A 19,206-nucleotide genomic window follows, 5' to 3' on the forward strand; every position below is an offset into this window, starting at 1 on the left:
CGATTGTTAACATCCAATCTCATGGAGATTCGAGCAATCAGGCTAGCATTGCTCCACTTTGCTTCTCTTCACCAAGGGAAAGCTGTAAAGTTCCAATCCAACAGCATGACGGCTGTAATGTATCTCAACAAGCAGGGAGGCACTCGATCATAAAACCTCCTCAGAGAGGTAGGTCTGATCTTGGATTGGGAAGAGAGGAACCTCACCCACCTGTCCGCAGTTCATATTTGAGGGTCCCTCAATATAATAGCCGACCGCCTGAGCAGAGGACTTCTAACCGCAGAGTGGGTTCTCCACCAAGACATACTCAAAGAGATAACGCTCAGGTGGGGTGTGCCCAAGAGAGATCTCATGGCGACAAGGTTCAATACCAAGTTGGAGAGGTTCTGCTCCCTTTATAGGGAAGACAACCCTGTGGTAATCGATGCTCTCTCAATCCCTTGGAGGTTAAGGCTGGCCTACATCTTCCTTTTAATTTCCTTGATCCCAAGGGTATTGATGAAAATCAGGCAAGACCAAACATCAGTCATAGCCATAATCCCATCTTTTCCCAAGAGAGCTTGGTTCACCCAACTCTTTCAGATGAGTCTGGGGCAATATTGGAGGCTTCCCCCCAGAGCAAGCATTAATGTCGGGGGACAATCACAGCTGCTCGAATCTTCAAATGTTCAACCTGACAGCCTGGAGGTTCGCATTCTAGAGCGGAATCAACCAACAAAGCTTATAAGAGAATTTGGACAATTTTCCAATCTTACAATCAAACAAGTTTCTGGTCTAAATGTAGCTGTCCCTACCATCCTCAGCTTTCTCCAAGATGGACTAGACAAGAATCTCCAAGTCTCCTTCCACTCTGAAGGTCCAAGCATCGGCCATCTCTGCTTATGTTAATAAGCCTTTATCTCAAGACCCACTGATCAAAACGTTCTTGAGAGGATCCTCAAGGTTGAAACCTACAGTCTTGCAACCTGTTCCTACTTGGGACTTATCAGTATTGCTCAAGGGACAATCATCTCCTCCCATTGAGCTTATGTAGGATATGGACGTGAAGTTCGTCACCATTAACCCCTTAAGGACCAAGAACGTATGAGTACGTCCTTGGTCCCGCTCCCGTGATATAACGCGGGGTCCTACGGTGGCCCCGCATCATATCATGGTGGGCCCGGCGTCATAGTGAAGCCGGGACCCGCCGTTAATAGCGCGTGGCACTGATCACGGTGCCGCACGCTATTAACCCTTTAGCTGCACGCTCAAAGCTGAGCCACGCGGCTAAAAGTGAAAGTAAAAAGTGCTGGTTAGCTCAGGGAGCTGTTCGGGATCGCCGTGGTGAAATCGCATCATCCCGAACAGCTGTACTACAGGAGGAAGGTCTCTTACCTTCCTTCCTGCTCTCCGATCGCTGATTGAATGCTTCAAGCCTGAGATCCAGGCCTGAGCAATCAATCGCCGAAAACACTGATCAATGCATCCCTATGGAGATGCATTGAACACAGATCAGTAGATGCAATGTTATAGCCCCCTATGGGGGCTATAATATTGCAAAAGAAAATTGTAAAAACAATCATTAACCCTTTGAATTATCCCTTCCCCTAATAAAAGTTTGAATCACCCGGCATTTCCAATAATAAAAAGAAAAAAAAACAGTGTAAATTAAAACAAAAATAAACATATGTGGTATCACCGGGTGCAGAAATGTCCGAATTAAAAAAAATATACCACTAATTAAACCGCACGGTCAGTGGTGTACGCGCAAAAAAAATTCCAAAATGGCGTATTTTTGGTCACTTTTTATATCATGAAAAGATTAATAAAAAGCGATCAAAAAGTCAGATCAATGCAAAAATGGTACCGACAAAAACTTCAGATCACGGCGCAAAAAATGAACCCTCATAACGCCCTGAACACGGAAAAATAAAAAAGTTATAGGGGTCAAAAGATGACAATTTTAAACGTATAAATTTTCCTGTATGTAGTTATGATTTTTTTCTGAAGTACGACAAAATCAAACCTATATAAGTAGGGGATCATTTTAACCGTATGGAGCTACAGAATAAATATCAGGTGTCATTTTTATCAAAAAATGTACTGTGTAGAAACGGTAGCCCCCAAAATTACAAAATGGCTGTATTTTTTCAATTTTGTCGCACAATGATTTTTTTTCCCATTTCGCCGTAGATTTTTGGGTAAAATGACTGATATCATCACAAAGTAGAATTGGTGGCGCAAAAAATAAGACATAATACAGATTTTTAGGTGCAAAATTTAAAGAGTTATGAGGAGGAGAAAACGAAAGAGCAAAAACCGAAAAACGCCCGGTCCTTAACCCCTTAAGGACTCAGGGTTTTTGCACTTTCGTTTTTTCCTCCTTACCTTTTAAAAATCATAACCCTTTCAATTTTCCACCTAAAAATCCATATTATGGCTTATTTTTTGCGTCGCCAATTCTACTTTGCAGTGACATTAGTCATTTTACCCCAAAATGCACGGCGAAACAGAAAAAAAAATCATTGTGCGACAAAATCGAAAAAAAACACCATTTTGTAACTTTTGGGGGCTTCCGTTTCTACGCAGTGTATATTTCGGTAAAAATTACACCTTATCATTATTCTGTAGGTCCATACGATTATAATGATCCCCTACTTATATAGGTTTGATTTTGTCGCACTTCTGGAAAAAATCATAACTACATGCAGGAAAATGTATACGTTTAAAAATGTCATCTTCTGACCCCTATAACTTTTTTATTTTTCCACGTACAGGGCGGTATGAGGGCTCATATTTTGCGCCGTGATATGAAGCTTTTATTGGTATGATTTTTGTTTTGATCTGACTTTTTGATCACTTTTTATTCATTTTTTAATGTTATAAAAAGTTACCAAAATACGCTTTTTTGGACTTTGGAATTTTTTTGCGCGTACGCCATTGACCGTACGGCTTAATTAATTATATATTTTTATAGTTTGGACATTTACGCATGCGGCGATACCACATATGTTTATTTTTATTTTTTTTTACACTGTTTTATTTTTTTATGGGAAAAGGGGGGTGATTCAAACTTTTATTAGGGAAGGGGTTAAATGACCTTTGTTAACACTTTTTTTTTAACTTTTTTTTTGCAGTGTTATAGGTCCCATAGGGACCTATAACACTGCACACACTGATCTCTTATACTGATCATTGTTATCCCATAGGGACCTATAACACTGCACACACTGATCTCTCATCCTGATCACAGGCGTGTATTAACACGCCTGTGATCAGTGTTATCGGCGCTTGACTGCTCCTGCCTGGATCTCAGGCACGGAGCAGTCATTCGTCGATCGGACACCGAGGAGGCAGGTAAGAGCCCTCCCGGTGTCCGATCAGCTGTTCGGGACGCCGCAATTTCACCGCGGCGGTCCCGAACAGCCCGACTGAGCAGCCGGGATACTTTCAGTTTCACTTTAGAAGCGGCGGTCAGCTTTGACCGCCGCTTCTAAAGGGTTAATACCGCACATCGCCGCGATGTGTGGCATTAGCCACGGGTCCCGGCCGTTGATTAGCGCCGGGACCCACGCGATATGATGCGGGATCGCGGCGCGATCCCGCTTCATATCGCGGGAGCCGGCGCAGGATGTAAATATACGTCCTGCGTCGTTAAGGGGTTAAAACAACCTTTTTTATTGACTATAACATCTGCCAAGAGGATTGGTAAATTACAAGTGCCCTCTGCATTTGAACCATACACAAAATTCTTGTCAGATAGGGTATTGTTAAGATTTATTCCATCTTTTATCCCTAAACTACTATTTTTCCAGAATATAAATCCAGAATTTCTCTTCCAGTCCTAGCTCCGCGTCCATCCACTGATGAAGAAGCCGGCATTGCCTCCATATCTCTCTCCGGATCTACCTAGAAAGATCTAAGGCTACTGTCACACTACAAAGTTACTCCGTTTTCAATATCCGTACGAAGTTCCGTCAGAAAATCGGCAGTAAAACTGCAGTTACAAAATTCTATATGGCTGTTAGAAAATTATAGTCTATGGGATTTTTCTAATAGCCGTTTTAACCCCTTATAGCCTGTTATTAATAACGGACGTTATTTTGTGCTGGAAGATAGTAACGGGAGAAATAGTGCATGCATAGACTTCCTGCTCTGCGACTATTGACTGAAGCTGCACCTCAGAGACTTCCTGCTCTGTGACTATTGACTGAAGCTGCACCTCACAGACTTCCTGCTCTGCGACTATTGACTGAAGCTGCACCTCACAGACTTTCTGCTCTGCACCTATTGGCTGAAGCTGCACCTCAGAGACTTCCTGCTCTGTGACTATTGACTGAAGCTGCACCTCACAGACTTCCTGCTCTGTGACTATTGACTGAAGCTGCACCTCACAGACTTCCTGCTCTGCGACTATTGACTGAAGCTGCACCTCACAGACTTTCTGCTCTGCACCTATTGGCTGAAGCTGCACCTCAGAGACTTCCTGCTCTGTGACTATTGACTGAAGCTGCACCTCACAGACTTCCTGCTCTGCACCTATTGGCTGAAGCTGCACCTTAAAGACTTCCTGCTCTGTAGTTATTGGCTGAAGCTGCTCCTCATAGACTTCCTGCTCTGCAATTATTGGCTGAAGCTGCACCTCATAGACTTCCTGCTCTGCACCTATTGGCTGAAGCTGCACCTCAGAGACTTCCTGCTCTGTAGCTATTGGCTGATGCTGCAACTCACAGACTTTCTGCTCTGCACCTATTGGCTGAAGCTGCACCTCAGATACTTCCTGCTCTGTAGCTATTGGCTGATGCTGCACCTCAAAGACTTCCTGCTCTGTAGCTATTAGCTGATGCTGCACCTCAACGACTTCCTGCTCTGTAGCTATTGGCTGATGCTGCACCTCAAAAACTTCCTGCTCTGTAGTTATTGGCTGAAGCTGCACCTCAGAGACTTCCTGCTTTGTAGCTATTAGCTGATGCTGCACCTCACAGACTTCCTGCTCTGCTACTATTGACTGAAGCTGCACCTTGCAGACTTCCTGCTCTGCGACAAATGACTGAAGCTGCACCTCGCAGACTTCCTGCTCTGCACCTATTGGCTGAAGCTGCACCTCATAGACTTCCTGCTCTGTAGTTATTGGCTGAAGCTGTACCTCATAGACTTCCTGCTCTGCAGTTATAGGCTGAAGCTGCACCTCATAGACTTCCTGGGAGTTGTAGTTTTGCAACAGCTGTAGGCGCTCTGGTTGGGAAACACTGGTATACGTTATAGTGCAACATTCCAGGAGTTGGAAGATTGGTTTAATAAATATCAGAGTAGGAGAAAATCCTCTTAGCAAACAGATACTGCTCTGGAAAGTTCCGAAAATGGGCAGAGATGTCAGCAGAGAGCACTGTGGTCATGATGTCAGCAGAGAGCTCTGTGTTCTGAAAAGAAAGGAATTTCCTCTGTAGTATTCAGCAGCTAATAAGTACTGGAAGGATAAAAAAAAATTATAGAAGTAATTTACAAATCTGTTTAACTTTCTGGCACCAGATGAAGAAAAAAGTTTTTCACCGGAGTACCCCTTTAAGGACAAGCAGCACACAATTTGGGCCCCCAGGAATGACAAATTCCCCATTAGTTTAGATCCTGCTAACTGGGGTAGAATTGGACGCACAACATCTCCACCAACCTCTGTCGGCCGTACAGTGCGCAGTCTGGGGCAGCATATCGCTGGTCACTGTAGAGGAGCAGAAACTACTGTCAAAAAGCCTAAAAGAAATCTATAATAACCTACCTGTCCAAAAAAAAGTCTCTTAACAGAAAGAAATGATTGTGTAGGATTGGGGGCCACGCACACGGACCACCAATGTGTTCTGGATACCTTCTCTTTACTCTCCAAACTGTGAGTGGGAGGGGGGGGGGGAGGTTGTCTGATGTGATGAGACTCCACATCCTCTCTCTGCAAAACCAAAGGATTCATAGGCAGCATAAGGATTTATCTCAGTGACAGAGTTGTGATTGGTATGGCTAAAACCCCAATGCCTGCCACATCAGGTAGAACAGGTAAACGCAAGGAATACACAAGAACCTCTACATTATTATCTAATAATAGCCTGTCAGTGATGTCACTAGGTCATATCCGTCAGTGATGTCACTAGGTCATATCCGTCAGTGATGTCACTAGGTCATATCCGTCAGTGATGTCACTAGGTCATATCTGTCAGTGATGTCACTAGGTCATATCCGTCAGTGATGTCACTAGGTCATATATGTCAGTGATGTCACTAGGTCATATCTGTCAGTGATGTCACTAGGTCATATCTGTCAGTGATGTCACTAGGTCATATATGTCAGTAATGTCACTAGGTCATATCTGTCAGTGATGTCACTAGGTAATTTCTGTTAGTGATGTCACTAGGTCATATGTGTTAGTGATGTCACTAGGTCATATCTGTTAGTGATGTCACTGGGTCATATCTGTTAGTGATGTCACTAGGTCATATCTGTTAGTGATGTCACTAGGTCATATCTGTTAGTGATGTCACTAGGTCATATCTGTCAGTGATGTCACTAGGTCATATCTGTCAGTGATGTCACTAGGTCATATCCGTCAGTGATGTCACTAGGTCATATCCGTCAGTGATGTCACTAGGTCATATCCGTCAGTGATGTCACTAGGTCATATCCGTCAGTGATGTCACTAGGTCATACCTGTTAGCGATGTCACTAGGTCATATCTGTTAGTGATGTCACTAGGTAATTTCTGTTAGTGATGTCACTAGGTCATATCTGTTAGTGATGTCACTAGGTCATATCTGTCAGTGATGTCACTAGGTCATATCTGTTAGTGATGTCACTAGGTCATATCTGTAAGTGATGTCACTAGGTCATATCTGTTAGTGATGTAACTAGGTCATATCTGTCAGTGATGTCACTAGGTCATATCTGTCAGTGATGTCACTAGGTCATATCTGTAAGTGATGTCACTAGGTCATATCTGTCAGTGATGTCACTAGGTCATATCCGTCAGTGATTAGTGTTGAGCGGCATAGGCCATATTCGAATTCGCGAATATTCGCGAATATATGGACGAATATTCGTCATATATTCGCGAATATTTGCATATTCGTAATATGCTCATCTTATTTTCGCATATGCGGACATTCGCGCATGCGAAAATTCGCATAAGCAAAAAATTCGTATATGCGGAAAATTAGCATATGCTAATTTTCGCATATGCGAAAATTCGCACACCAGTCTCACACAGTATTAGAGCCTTCTTTACACCACACAAGCTGGAAGCAGAGAGGGGTGATCACTGTGATGTGTACTGTGAAAAAAAAAATAAAAAATAAATAAATAAAATAAAAGAGTATTCGTAATTACGAATATATAGCGCTATATTCGCGAATATTCGCGAATATGCGATATTCGCAAATAAAATTCATATTGCGAATATTCGCGAGCAACACTATCAGTGATGTCACTAGGTCATATCTGTCAGTGATGTCACTAGGTCATATCTGTTAGTGATGTCACTAGGTCATATCTGTTAGTGATGTCACTAGGTCATATATGTTAGTGATGTCACTAGGTCATATCTGTCAGTGATGTCACTAGGTCATATCCGTCAGTGATGTCACTAGGTCATATCTGTCAGTGATGTCACTAGGTCATATCTGTTAGTGATGTCACTAGGTCATATCCGTCGGTGATGTCACTAGGTCATATCCGTCAGTGATGTCACTAGGTCATATCTGTTAGTGATGTCACTAGGTCATATCTGTTAGTGATGTCACTAGGTCATATCTGTTAGTGATGTCACTAGGTCATATATGTTAGTGATGTCACTAGGTCATATCTGTCAGTGATGTCACTAGGTCATATCTGTTAGTGATGTCACTAGGTCATATCTGTTAGTGATGTCACTAGGTCATATCTGTCAGTGATGTCACTAGGTCATATCTGTTAGTGATGTCACTAGGTCATATCCGTCGGTGATGTCACTAGGTCATATCCGTCAGTGATGTCACTAGGTCATATCTGTTAGTGATGTCACTAGGTCATATCTGTTAGTGATGTCACTAGGTCATATCTGTCAGTGATGTCACTAGGTCATATCTGTTAGTGATGTCACTAGGTCATATCTGTTAGTGATGTCACTAGGTCATATCTGTCAGTGATGTCACTAGGTCATATCTGTTAGTGATGTCACTGGGTCATATATGTTAGTGATGTCACTAGGTCATATCTGTCAGTGATGTCACTAGGTCATATCTGTCAGTGATGTCACTAGGTCATATCTGTCAGTGATGTCACTAGGTCATATCTGTTAGTGATGTCACTAGGTCATATCCGTCAGTGATGTCACTAGGTCATATCTGTCAGTGATGTCACTAGGTCATATCCGTCAGTGATGTCACTAGGTCATATCTGTCAGTGATGTCACTAGGTCATATCTGTCAGTGATGTCACTAGGTCATATCTGTTAGTGATGTCACTAGGTCATATCTGTCAGTGATGTCACTAGGTCATATCTGTCAGTGATGTCACTAGGTCATATCCGTCAGTGATGTCACTAGGTCATATCCGTCAGTGATGTCACTGCACTGGTTGTCGTACAGTCCCATATTTCAGGACCCCCTCACCTCTCTCTGCCGTCCCAGTATTTGTTCTGTCGCAGACTATTCCCGGGTTCACTGAACTGTATTTATATAAATTGCAGAGAACAAAGTGTCTCTCCGGCCTCCGCATGTTATATAAGTGACAGCGGCTCCTGCAGGGGGGACATTACCGCCACTTACAGGGCGAAAGCAGCGACAACATAAGACAAGAGCGCGGGGACGAGTGTCTGCATGATGGGGTTATATAGAGCAAGAACAACATCAGGTTAACCTGTTCTCCACCTACAGACTATACCCAGCATTATCACTCCGTATGATGTGGTGTTACATAGGACTGCAGGTCACATCTATACATTATCTGTACTCGGAGAGTTATGACTGTGTTATCTGTGGTGTTACATAGGACTGCAGGTCACATCTATACATTGTCTGTACTCAGAGAGTTATCACTGTTATCTGTGGTGTTACATAGGACTGCAGGTCACATCTGCTACATTATCTGTACTCAGAGAGTTATCACTGTGTTATCTGTGGTGTTACATAGGACTGCAGGTCACATCTATACATTATCTGTACTCAGAGAGTTATCACTGTGTTATCTGTGGTGTTACATAGGACTGCAGGTCACATCTATACATTATCTGTACTCAGAGAGTTATCACTGTGTTATCTGTGGTGTTACATAGGACTGCAGGTCACATCTATACATTATCTGTACTCAGAGAGTTATCACTGTTATCTGTGGTGTTACATAGGACTGCAGATCACATCTATACATTATCTGTACTCAGAGAGTTATCACTGTTATCTGTGGTGTTACATAGGACTGCAGGTCACATCTATACATTATCTGTACTCAGAGAGTTATCACTGTTATCTGTGGTGTTACATAGGACTGCAGGTCACATCTACTACATTATCTGTACTCAGAGAGTTATCACTGTGTTATCTGTGGTGTTACATAGGACTGCAGGTCACATATATACATGATCTGTACTCAGAGAGTTATCACTGTGTTATCTGTGGTGTTACATAGGACTGCAGGTCACATCTACTACATTATCTGTACTCAGAGAGTTATCACTGTGTTATCTGTGGTGTTACATAGGACTGCAGGTCACATATATACATGATCTGTACTCAGAGAGCTATCACTGTTATATGTGGTGTTACATAGGACTGCAGGTCACATCTATACATTATCTGTACTCAGAGAGTTATCACTGTGTTATCTGTGGTGTTACATAGGACTGCAGGTCACATCTATACATTATCTGTACTCAGAGAGTTATCACTGTTATCTGTGGTGTTACATAGGACTGCAGGTCACATCTATACATTATCTGTACTCAGAGAGTTATCACTGTTATCTGTGGTGTTACATAGGACTGCAGGTCACATCTATACATTATCTGTACTCAGAGAGTTATCACTGTGTTATCTGTGGTGTTACATAGGACTGCAGGTCACATCTATACATTATCTGTACTCAGAGAGATATCACTGTTATCTGTGGTGTTACATGGGACTGCAGGGGACATCTATACATTATCTGTACTCAGAGAGTTATCACTGTGTTATCTGTGGTGTTACATAGGACTGCAGGTCACATCTACTACATTATCTGTACTCAGAGAGTTATCACTGTTATCTGTGGTGTTACATAGGACTGCAGGTCACATCTATACATTATCTGTACTCAGAGAGTTATCACTGTGTTATCTGTGGTGTTACATAGGACTGCAGGTCACATCTATACATTATCTGTACTCAGAGAGTTATCACTGTTATCTGGGGTGTTACATAGGACTGCAGGTCACATCTATACATTATCTGTACTCAGAGAGTTATCACTGTTATCTGTGGTGTTACATAGGACTGCAGGTCACATCTATATATTATCTGTACTCAGAGAGTTATCACTGTTATCTGTGGTGTTACATAGGACTGCAGGTCACATCTATACATTATCTGTACTCAGAGAGATATCACTGTTATCTGTGGTGTTACGTAGGACTGCAGGTCACATCTATACATTATCTGTACTCAGAGAGTTATCACTGTGTTATCTGTGGTGTTACATAGGACTGCAGGTCACATCTATACATTATCTGTACAGAGAGAGTTATCACTGTTATCTGTGGTGTTACATAGGACTGCAGGTCACATCTATACATTATCTGTACTCAGAGAGTTATCACTGTTATCTGTGGTGTTACATAGGACTGCAGGTCACATCTATAGATTATCTGTACTCAGAGAGTTATCACTGTTATCTGTGGTGTTACATAGGACTGCAGGTCACATCTATACATTATCTGTACTCAGAGAGTTATCACTGTGTTATCTGTGGTGTTACATAGGACTGCAGGTCACATCTATACATCATCTGTACTCAGAGAGTTATCACTGTTATCTGTGGTGTTACATAGGACTGCAGGTCTCATCTATACATTATCTGTACTCAGAGAGTTATCACTGTTATCTGTGGTGTTACATAGGACTGCAGGTCACATCTATACATTATCTGTACTCAGAGAGATATCACTGTGTTATCTGTAGTGTTACATAGGACTGCAGGTCTCATCTATACATTATCTGTACTCAGAGAGTTATCACTGTGTTATCTGTGGTGTTACATAGGACTGCAGGTCACATCTATACATTATCTGTACTCAGAGAGTTATCACTGTTATCTGTGGTGTTACATAGGACTGCAGCTCACATCTATACATTATCTGTACTCAGAGAGTTATCACTGTTATCTGTGGTGTTACATAGGACTGCAGGTCACATCTATACATTATCTGTACTCAGATAGTTATCACTGTTATCTGTGGTGTTACATAGGACTGCAGGTCACATCTATAGATTATCTGTACTCAGAGAGTTATCACTGTTATCTGTGGTGTTACATAGGACTGCAGCTCACATCTATACATTATCTGTACTCAGGGAGTTATCACTGTTATCTGTGGTGTTACATAGGACTGCAGGTCACATCTACTACATTATCTGTACTCAGAGAGTTATCACTGTTATCTGTGGTGTTACATAGGACTGCAGCTCACATCTATACATTATCTGTACTCAGGGAGTTATCACTGTTATCTGTGGTGTTACATAGGACTGCAGGTCACATCTACTACATTATCTGTACTCAGAGAGTTATCACTGTTATCTGTGGTGTTACATAGGACTGCAGGTCACATCTACTACATTATCTGTACTCAGAGAGTTATCACTGTGTTATCTGTGGTGTTACATAGGACTGCAGGTCACATCTACTGCATTATCTGTACTCAGAGAGTTATCACTGTGTTATCTGTGGTGTTACATAGGACTGCAGGTCACATCTATACATTATCTGTACTCAGAGAGTTATCACTGTGTTATCTGTGGTGTTACATAGGACTGCAGGTCACATCTATACATTATCTGTACTCAGAGAGTTATCACTGTTATCTGTGGTGTTACATAGGACTGCAGGTCACATCTATACATTATCTGTACTCAGAGAGTTATCACTGTTATCTGTGGTGTTACATAGGACTGCAGGTCACATCTATACATTATCTGTACTCAGAGAGTTATCACTGTTATCGGTGGTGTTACATAGGACTGCAGGTCACATCTATACATTATCTTTACTCAGAGAGTTATCACTGTTATCTGGGGTGTTACATAGGACTGCAGGTCACATCTATACATTAGCTGTACTCAGAGAGTTATCACTGTGTTATCTGTGGTGTTACATAGGACTGCAGGTCACATCTATACATTATCTGTACTCAGAGATTTATCACTGTGTTATCTGTGGTGTTACATAGGACTGCAGGTCACATCTATACATTATCTGTACTCAGAGAGTTATCACTGTTATCTGTGGTGTTACATAGGACTGCAGGTCACATCTATACATTATCTGTACTCAGAGAGTTATCACTGTTATCTGTGGTGTTACATAGGACTGCAGGTCACATCTATACATTATCTGTACTCAGAGAGTTATCACTGTTATCTGTGGTGTTACATAGGACTGCAGGTCACATCTACTACATTATCTGTACTCAGAGAGTTATCACTGTTATCTGTGGTGTTACATAGGACTGCAGGTCACATCTATACATTATCTGTACTCAGAGACTTATCACTGTGTTATCTGTGGTGTTACATAGGACTGCAGGTCACATCTATACATTATCTGTACTCAGAGAGTTATCACTGTTATCTGTGGTGTTACATAGGACTGCAGGTCACATCTATACATTATCTGTACTCAGAGACTTATCACTGTGTTATCTGTGGTGTTACATAGGACTGCAGGTCACATCTATACATTATCTGTACTCAGATAGTTATCACTGTTATCTGTGGTGTTACATAGGACTGCAGGTCACATCTATACATTATCTGTACTCAGAGAGTTATCACTGTTATCTGTGGTGTTACATAGGACTGCAGGTCACATCTATACATTATCTGTACTCAGAGAGTTATCACTGTGTTATCTGTGGTGTTACATAGGACTGCAGGTCACATCTATACATTATCTGTACTCAGAGAGTTATCACTGTGTTATCTGTGGTGTTACATAGGACTGCAGGTCACATCTATACATTATCTGTACTCGGAGAGTTATGACTGTGTTATCTGTGGTGTTACATAGGACTGCAGGTCACATCTATACATTGTCTGTACTCAGAGAGTTATCACTGTTATCTGTGGTGTTACATAGGACTGCAGGTCACATCTGCTACATTATCTGTACTCAGAGAGTTATCACTGTGTTATCTGTGGTGTTACATAGGACTGCAGGTCACATCTATACATTATCTGTACTCAGAGAGTTATCACTGTGTTATCTGTGGTGTTACATAGGACTGCAGGTCACATCTATACATTATCTGTACTCAGAGAGTTATCACTGTGTTATCTGTGGTGTTACATAGGACTGCAGGTCACATCTATACATTATCTGTACTCAGAGAGTTATCACTGTGTTATCTGTGGTGTTACATAGGACTGCAGGTCACATCTATACATTATCTGTACTCAGAGAGTTATCACTGTTATCTGTGGTGTTACATAGGACTGCAGGTCACATCTATACATTATCTGTACTCGGAGAGTTATGACTGTGTTATCTGTGGTGTTACATAGGACTGCAGGTCACATCTATACATTATCTGTACTCAGAGAGTTATCACTGTTATCTGTGGTGTTACATAGGACTGCAGGTCACATCTATACATTATCTGTACTCAGAGAGTTATCACTGTTATCGGTGGTGTTACATAGGACTGCAGGTCACATCTATACATTATCTTTACTCAGAGAGTTATCACTGTTATCTGGGGTGTTACATAGGACTGCAGGTCACATCTATACATTAGCTGTACTCAGAGAGTTATCACTGTGTTATCTGTGGTGTTACATAGGACTGCAGGTCACATCTATACATTATCTGTACTCAGAGATTTATCACTGTGTTATCTGTGGTGTTACATAGGACTGCAGGTCACATCTATACATTATCTGTACTCAGAGAGTTATCACTGTTATCTGTGGTGTTACATAGGACTGCAGGTCACATCTATACATTATCTGTACTCAGAGAGTTATCACTGTTATCTGTGGTGTTACATAGGACTGCAGGTCACATCTATACATTATCTGTACTCAGAGAGTTATCACTGTTATCTGTGGTGTTACATAGGACTGCAGGTCACATCTACTACATTATCTGTACTCAGAGAGTTATCACTGTTATCTGTGGTGTTACATAGGACTGCAGGTCACATCTATACATTATCTGTACTCAGAGACTTATCACTGTGTTATCTGTGGTGTTACATAGGACTGCAGGTCACATCTATACATTATCTGTACTCAGAGAGTTATCACTGTTATCTGTGGTGTTACATAGGACTGCAGGTCACATCTATACATTATCTGTACTCAGAGACTTATCACTGTGTTATCTGTGGTGTTACATAGGACTGCAGGTCACATCTATACATTATCTGTACTCAGATAGTTATCACTGTTATCTGTGGTGTTACATAGGACTGCAGGTCACATCTATACATTATCTGTACTCAGAGAGTTATCACTGTTATCTGTGGTGTTACATAGGACTGCAGGTCACATCTATACATTATCTGTACTCAGAGAGTTATCACTGTGTTATCTGTGGTGTTACATAGGACTGCAGGTCACATCTATACATTATCTGTACTCAGAGAGTTATCACTGTGTTATCTGTGGTGTTACATAGGACTGCAGGTCACATCTATACATTATCTGTACTCGGAGAGTTATGACTGTGTTATCTGTGGTGTTACATAGGACTGCAGGTCACATCTATACATTGTCTGTACTCAGAGAGTTATCACTGTTATCTGTGGTGTTACATAGGACTGCAGGTCACATCTGCTACATTATCTGTACTCAGAGAGTTATCACTGTGTTATCTGTGGTGTTACATAGGACTGCAGGTCACATCTATACATTATCTGTACTCAGAGAGTTATCACTGTGTTATCTGTGGTGTTACATAGGACTGCAGGTCACATCTATACATTATCTGTACTCAGAGAGTTATCACTGTGTTATCTGTGGTGTTACATAGGACTGCAGGTCACATCTATACATTATCTGTACTCAGAGAGTTATCACTGTGTTATCTGTGGTGTTACATAGGACTGCAGGTCACATCTATACATTATCTGTACTCAGAGAGTTATCACTGTTATCTGTGGTGTTACATAGGACTGCAGGTCACAGCTATACATTATCTGTACTCAGAGAGTTATCACTGTGTTATCTGTGGTGTTACATAGGACTGCAGGTCACATCTATACATTATCTGTACTCAGAGAGTTATCACTGTTATCTGGGGTGTTACATAGGACTGCAGGTCACATCTATACATTATCTGTACTCAGAGAGTTATCACTGTTATCTGTGGTGTTACATAGGACTGCAGGTCACATCTATACATTATCTGTACTCAGAGAGTTATCACTGTTATCTGTGGTGTTACATAGGACTGCAGGTCACATCTATACATTATCTGTACTAAGAGAGTTATCACTGTTATCTGTGGTGTTACATAGGACTGCAGGTCACATCTATACATTATCTGTACTCAGAGAGATATCACTGTTATCTGTGGTGTTACATGGGACTGCAGGGGACATCTATACATTATCTGTACTCAGAGAGTTATCACTGTGTTATCTGTGGTGTTACATAGGACTGCAGGTCACATCTACTACATTATCTGTACTCAGAGAGTTATCACTGTTATCTATGGTGTTACATAGGACTGCAGGTCACATCTATACATTATCTGTATTCAGAGAGTTATCACTGTGTTATCTGTGGTGTTACATAGGACTGCAGGTCACATCTATACATTATCTGTACTCAGAGAGTTATCACTGTTATCTGTGGTGTTACATAGGACTGCAGGTCACATCTATATATTATCTGTACTCAGAGAGTTATCACTGTTATCTGTGGTGTTACATAGGACTGCAGGTCACATCTATACATTATCTGTACTCAGAGAGATATCACTGTTATCTGTGGTGTTACATAGGACTGCAGGTCACATCTATACATTATCTGTACACAGAGAGTTATCACTGTGTTATCTGTGGTGTTACATAGGACTGCAGGTCACATCTATACATTATCTGTACAGAGAGAATTATCACTGTTATCTGTGGTGTTACATAGGACTGCAGGTCACATCTATACATTATCTGTACTCAGAGTTATCACTGTGTTATCTGTGGTGTTACATAGGACTGCAGGTCACATCTATAGATTATCTGTACTCAGAGAGTTATCACTGTTATCTGTGGTGTTACATAGGACTGCAGGTCACATCTATACATTATCTGTACTCAGAGAGTTATCACTGTGTTATCTGTGGTGTTACATAGGACTGCAGGTCACATCTATACATCATCTGTACTCAGAGAGTTATCACTGTTATCTGTGGTGTTACATAGGACTGCAGGTCTCATCTATACATTATCTGTACTCAGAGAGTTATCACTGTTATCTGTGGTGTTACATAGGACTGCAGGTCACATCTATACATTATCTGTACTCAGAGAGATATCACTGTGTTATCTGTAGTGTTACATAGGACTGCAGGTCTCATCTATACATTATCTGTACTCAGAGAGTTATCACTGTGTTATCTGTGGTGTTACATAGGACTGCAGGTCACATCTAATGCATTATCTGTACTCAGAGAGTTATCACTGTTATCTGTGGTGTTACATAGGACTGCAGGTCACATCTATACATTATCTGTACTCAGAGAGTTATCACTGTGTTATCTGTGGTGTTACATAGGACTGCAGGTCACATCTATACATTATCTGTACTCAGAGAGTTATCACTGTGTTATCTGTGGTGTTACATAGGACTGCAGGTCACATCTATACATTATCTGTACTCAGAGAGTTATCACTGTTATCTGTGGTGTTACATAGGACTGCAGGTCACATCTATAGATTATCTGTACTCAGAGAGTTATCACTGTTATCTGTGGTGTTACATAGGACTGCAGGTCACATCTATACATTATCTGTACTCAGAGAGTTATCACTTTGTTATATGTGGTGTTACATAGGACTGCAGGTCGCATCTATACATTATCTGTACTCAGAGAGTTATCACTGTTATCTGGGGTGTTACATAGGACTGCAGGTCACATCTATACATTATCTGTACTCAGAGAGTTATCACTGTTATCTGTGGTGTTACATAGGACTGCAGGTCACATCTATATATTATCTGTACTCAGAGAGTTATCACTGTTATCTGTGGTGTTACATAGGACTGCAGGTGACATCTACTACATTATCTGTACTCAGAGAGTTATCACTGTGTTATCTGTGGTGTTACATAGGACTGCAGGTCACATCTATACATTATCTGTACTCAGAGAGTTATCACTGTGTTATCTGTGGTGTTACATAGGACTGCAGGTCACATCTATACATTATCTGTACTCAGAGAGATATCACTGTTATCTGTGGTGTTACATAGGACTGCAGGTCACATCTATACATTATCTGTACAGAGAGAGTTATCACTGTTATCTGTGGTGTTACATAGGACTGCAGGTCACATCTATACATTATCTGTACTCAGAGTTATCACTGTGTTATCTGTGGTGTTACATAGGACTGCAGGTCACATCTATAGATTATCTGTACTCAGAGAGTTATCACTGTTATCTGTGGTGTTACATAGGACTGCAGGTCACATCTATACATTATCTGTACTCAGAGAGTTATCACTGTGTTATCTGTGGTGTTACATAGGACTGCAGGTCACATCTATACATCATCTGTACTCAGAGAGTTATCACTGTTATCTGTGGTGTTACATAGGACTGCAGGTCTCATCTATACATTATCTGTACTCAGAGAGTTATCACTGTTATCTGTGGTGTTACATAGGACTGCAGGTCACATCTATACATTATCTGTACTCAGAGAGATATCACTGTGTTATCTGTAGTGTTACATAGGACTGCAGGTCTCATCTATACATTATCTGTACTCAGAGAGTTATCACTGTTATCTGTGGTGTTACATAGGACTGCAGGTCACATCTACTACATTATCTGTACTCAGAGAGTTATCACTGTTATCTGTGGTGTTACATAGGACTGCAGGTCACATCTATACATTATCTGTACTCAGAGAGTTATCACTGTTATCTGTGGTGTTACATAGGACTGCAGGTCACATCTATACATTATCTGTACTCAGAGAGTTATCACTTTGTTATCTGTGGTGTTACATAGGACTGCAGGTCACATCTATACATTATCTGTACTCAGAGAGTTATCACTGTTATCTGTGGTGTTACATAGGACTGCAGGTCACATCTACTACATTATCTGTACTCAGGGAGTTATCACTGTTATCTGTGGTGTTACATAGGACTGCAGGTCACATCTACTGCATTATCTGTACTCAGAGAGTTATCACTGTGTTATCTGTGGTGTTACATAGGACTGCAGGTCACATCTATACATTATCTGTACTCAGAGAGTTATCACTGTGTTATCTGTGGTGTTACATAGGACTGCAGGTCACATCTACTACATTATCTGTACTCAGAGAGTTATCACTGTTATCTGTGGTGTTACATAGGACTGCAGGTCATATATACTACATTATCTATACTCAGAGAGTTATCACTGTGTTATCTGTGGTGTTACATAGGACTGCAGGTCACATCTATACATTATCTGTACTCAGAGAGTTATCACTGTGTTATCTGTGGTGTTACATAGGACTGCAGGTCACATCTATACATTATCTGTACTCAGAGAGTTATCACTGTTATCTGTGGTGTTACATAGGACTGCAGGTCACATCTATACATTATCTGTACTCAGAGAGTTATCACAGTGTTATCTGTGGTGTTACATAGGACTGCAGGTCACATCTATACATTATCTGTACTCAGAGAGATATCACCGTGTTATCTGTGGTGTTACATAGGACTGCAGGTCACATCTATACATTATCTGTACTCAGAGAGTTATCACTGTGTTATCTGTGGTGTTACATAGGAC

The 19,206-nt window shown here is 41.1% G+C and overlaps 1 protein-coding gene across 1 annotated transcript; it reads right to left on the reverse strand.

The window, feature by feature from the left end:
• Positions 1 to 273: 273 nt before the first annotated feature.
• On the reverse strand, positions 274 to 8,712 carry LOC130274598 (involucrin-like). Its single transcript, XM_056523032.1, has 4 exons — positions 8,607 to 8,712; positions 4,645 to 5,142; positions 4,160 to 4,596; positions 274 to 393 (listed from the first exon to the last, which is right to left on the reverse strand). The coding sequence occupies exons 1-4, from the start codon at positions 8,710 to 8,712 to the stop codon at positions 274 to 276; spliced, it is 1,161 nt and encodes a 386-aa protein (XP_056379007.1).
• Positions 8,713 to 19,206: the final 10,494 nt, after the last annotated feature.

Source organism: Hyla sarda, chromosome 5, assembly GCF_029499605.1.
Source record: "Hyla sarda isolate aHylSar1 chromosome 5, aHylSar1.hap1, whole genome shotgun sequence".
NCBI classification, from domain to species: domain Eukaryota; kingdom Metazoa; phylum Chordata; class Amphibia; order Anura; family Hylidae; genus Hyla; species Hyla sarda.

Excerpts from the sequence above, each read along its gene's own strand:
- LOC130274598 (XM_056523032.1), bottom strand. The coding sequence starts at position 8,712 with ATGCGGAGGCCGGAGAGACACTTTGTTCTCTGCAATTTATATAAATAC. Across the intron at positions 5,143-8,606 it reads TACTGGGACGGCAGAGAGAG|AGCAGGAAGTCTATGAGGTA; the intron begins GTGAGGGGGTCC and ends CTATAACTGCAG. Across the intron at positions 394-4,159 it reads CAGAGCAGGAAGTCTCTGAG|GGAGCAGAACCTCTCCAACT; the intron begins GTGCAGCTTCAG and ends TTCCCTATAAAG.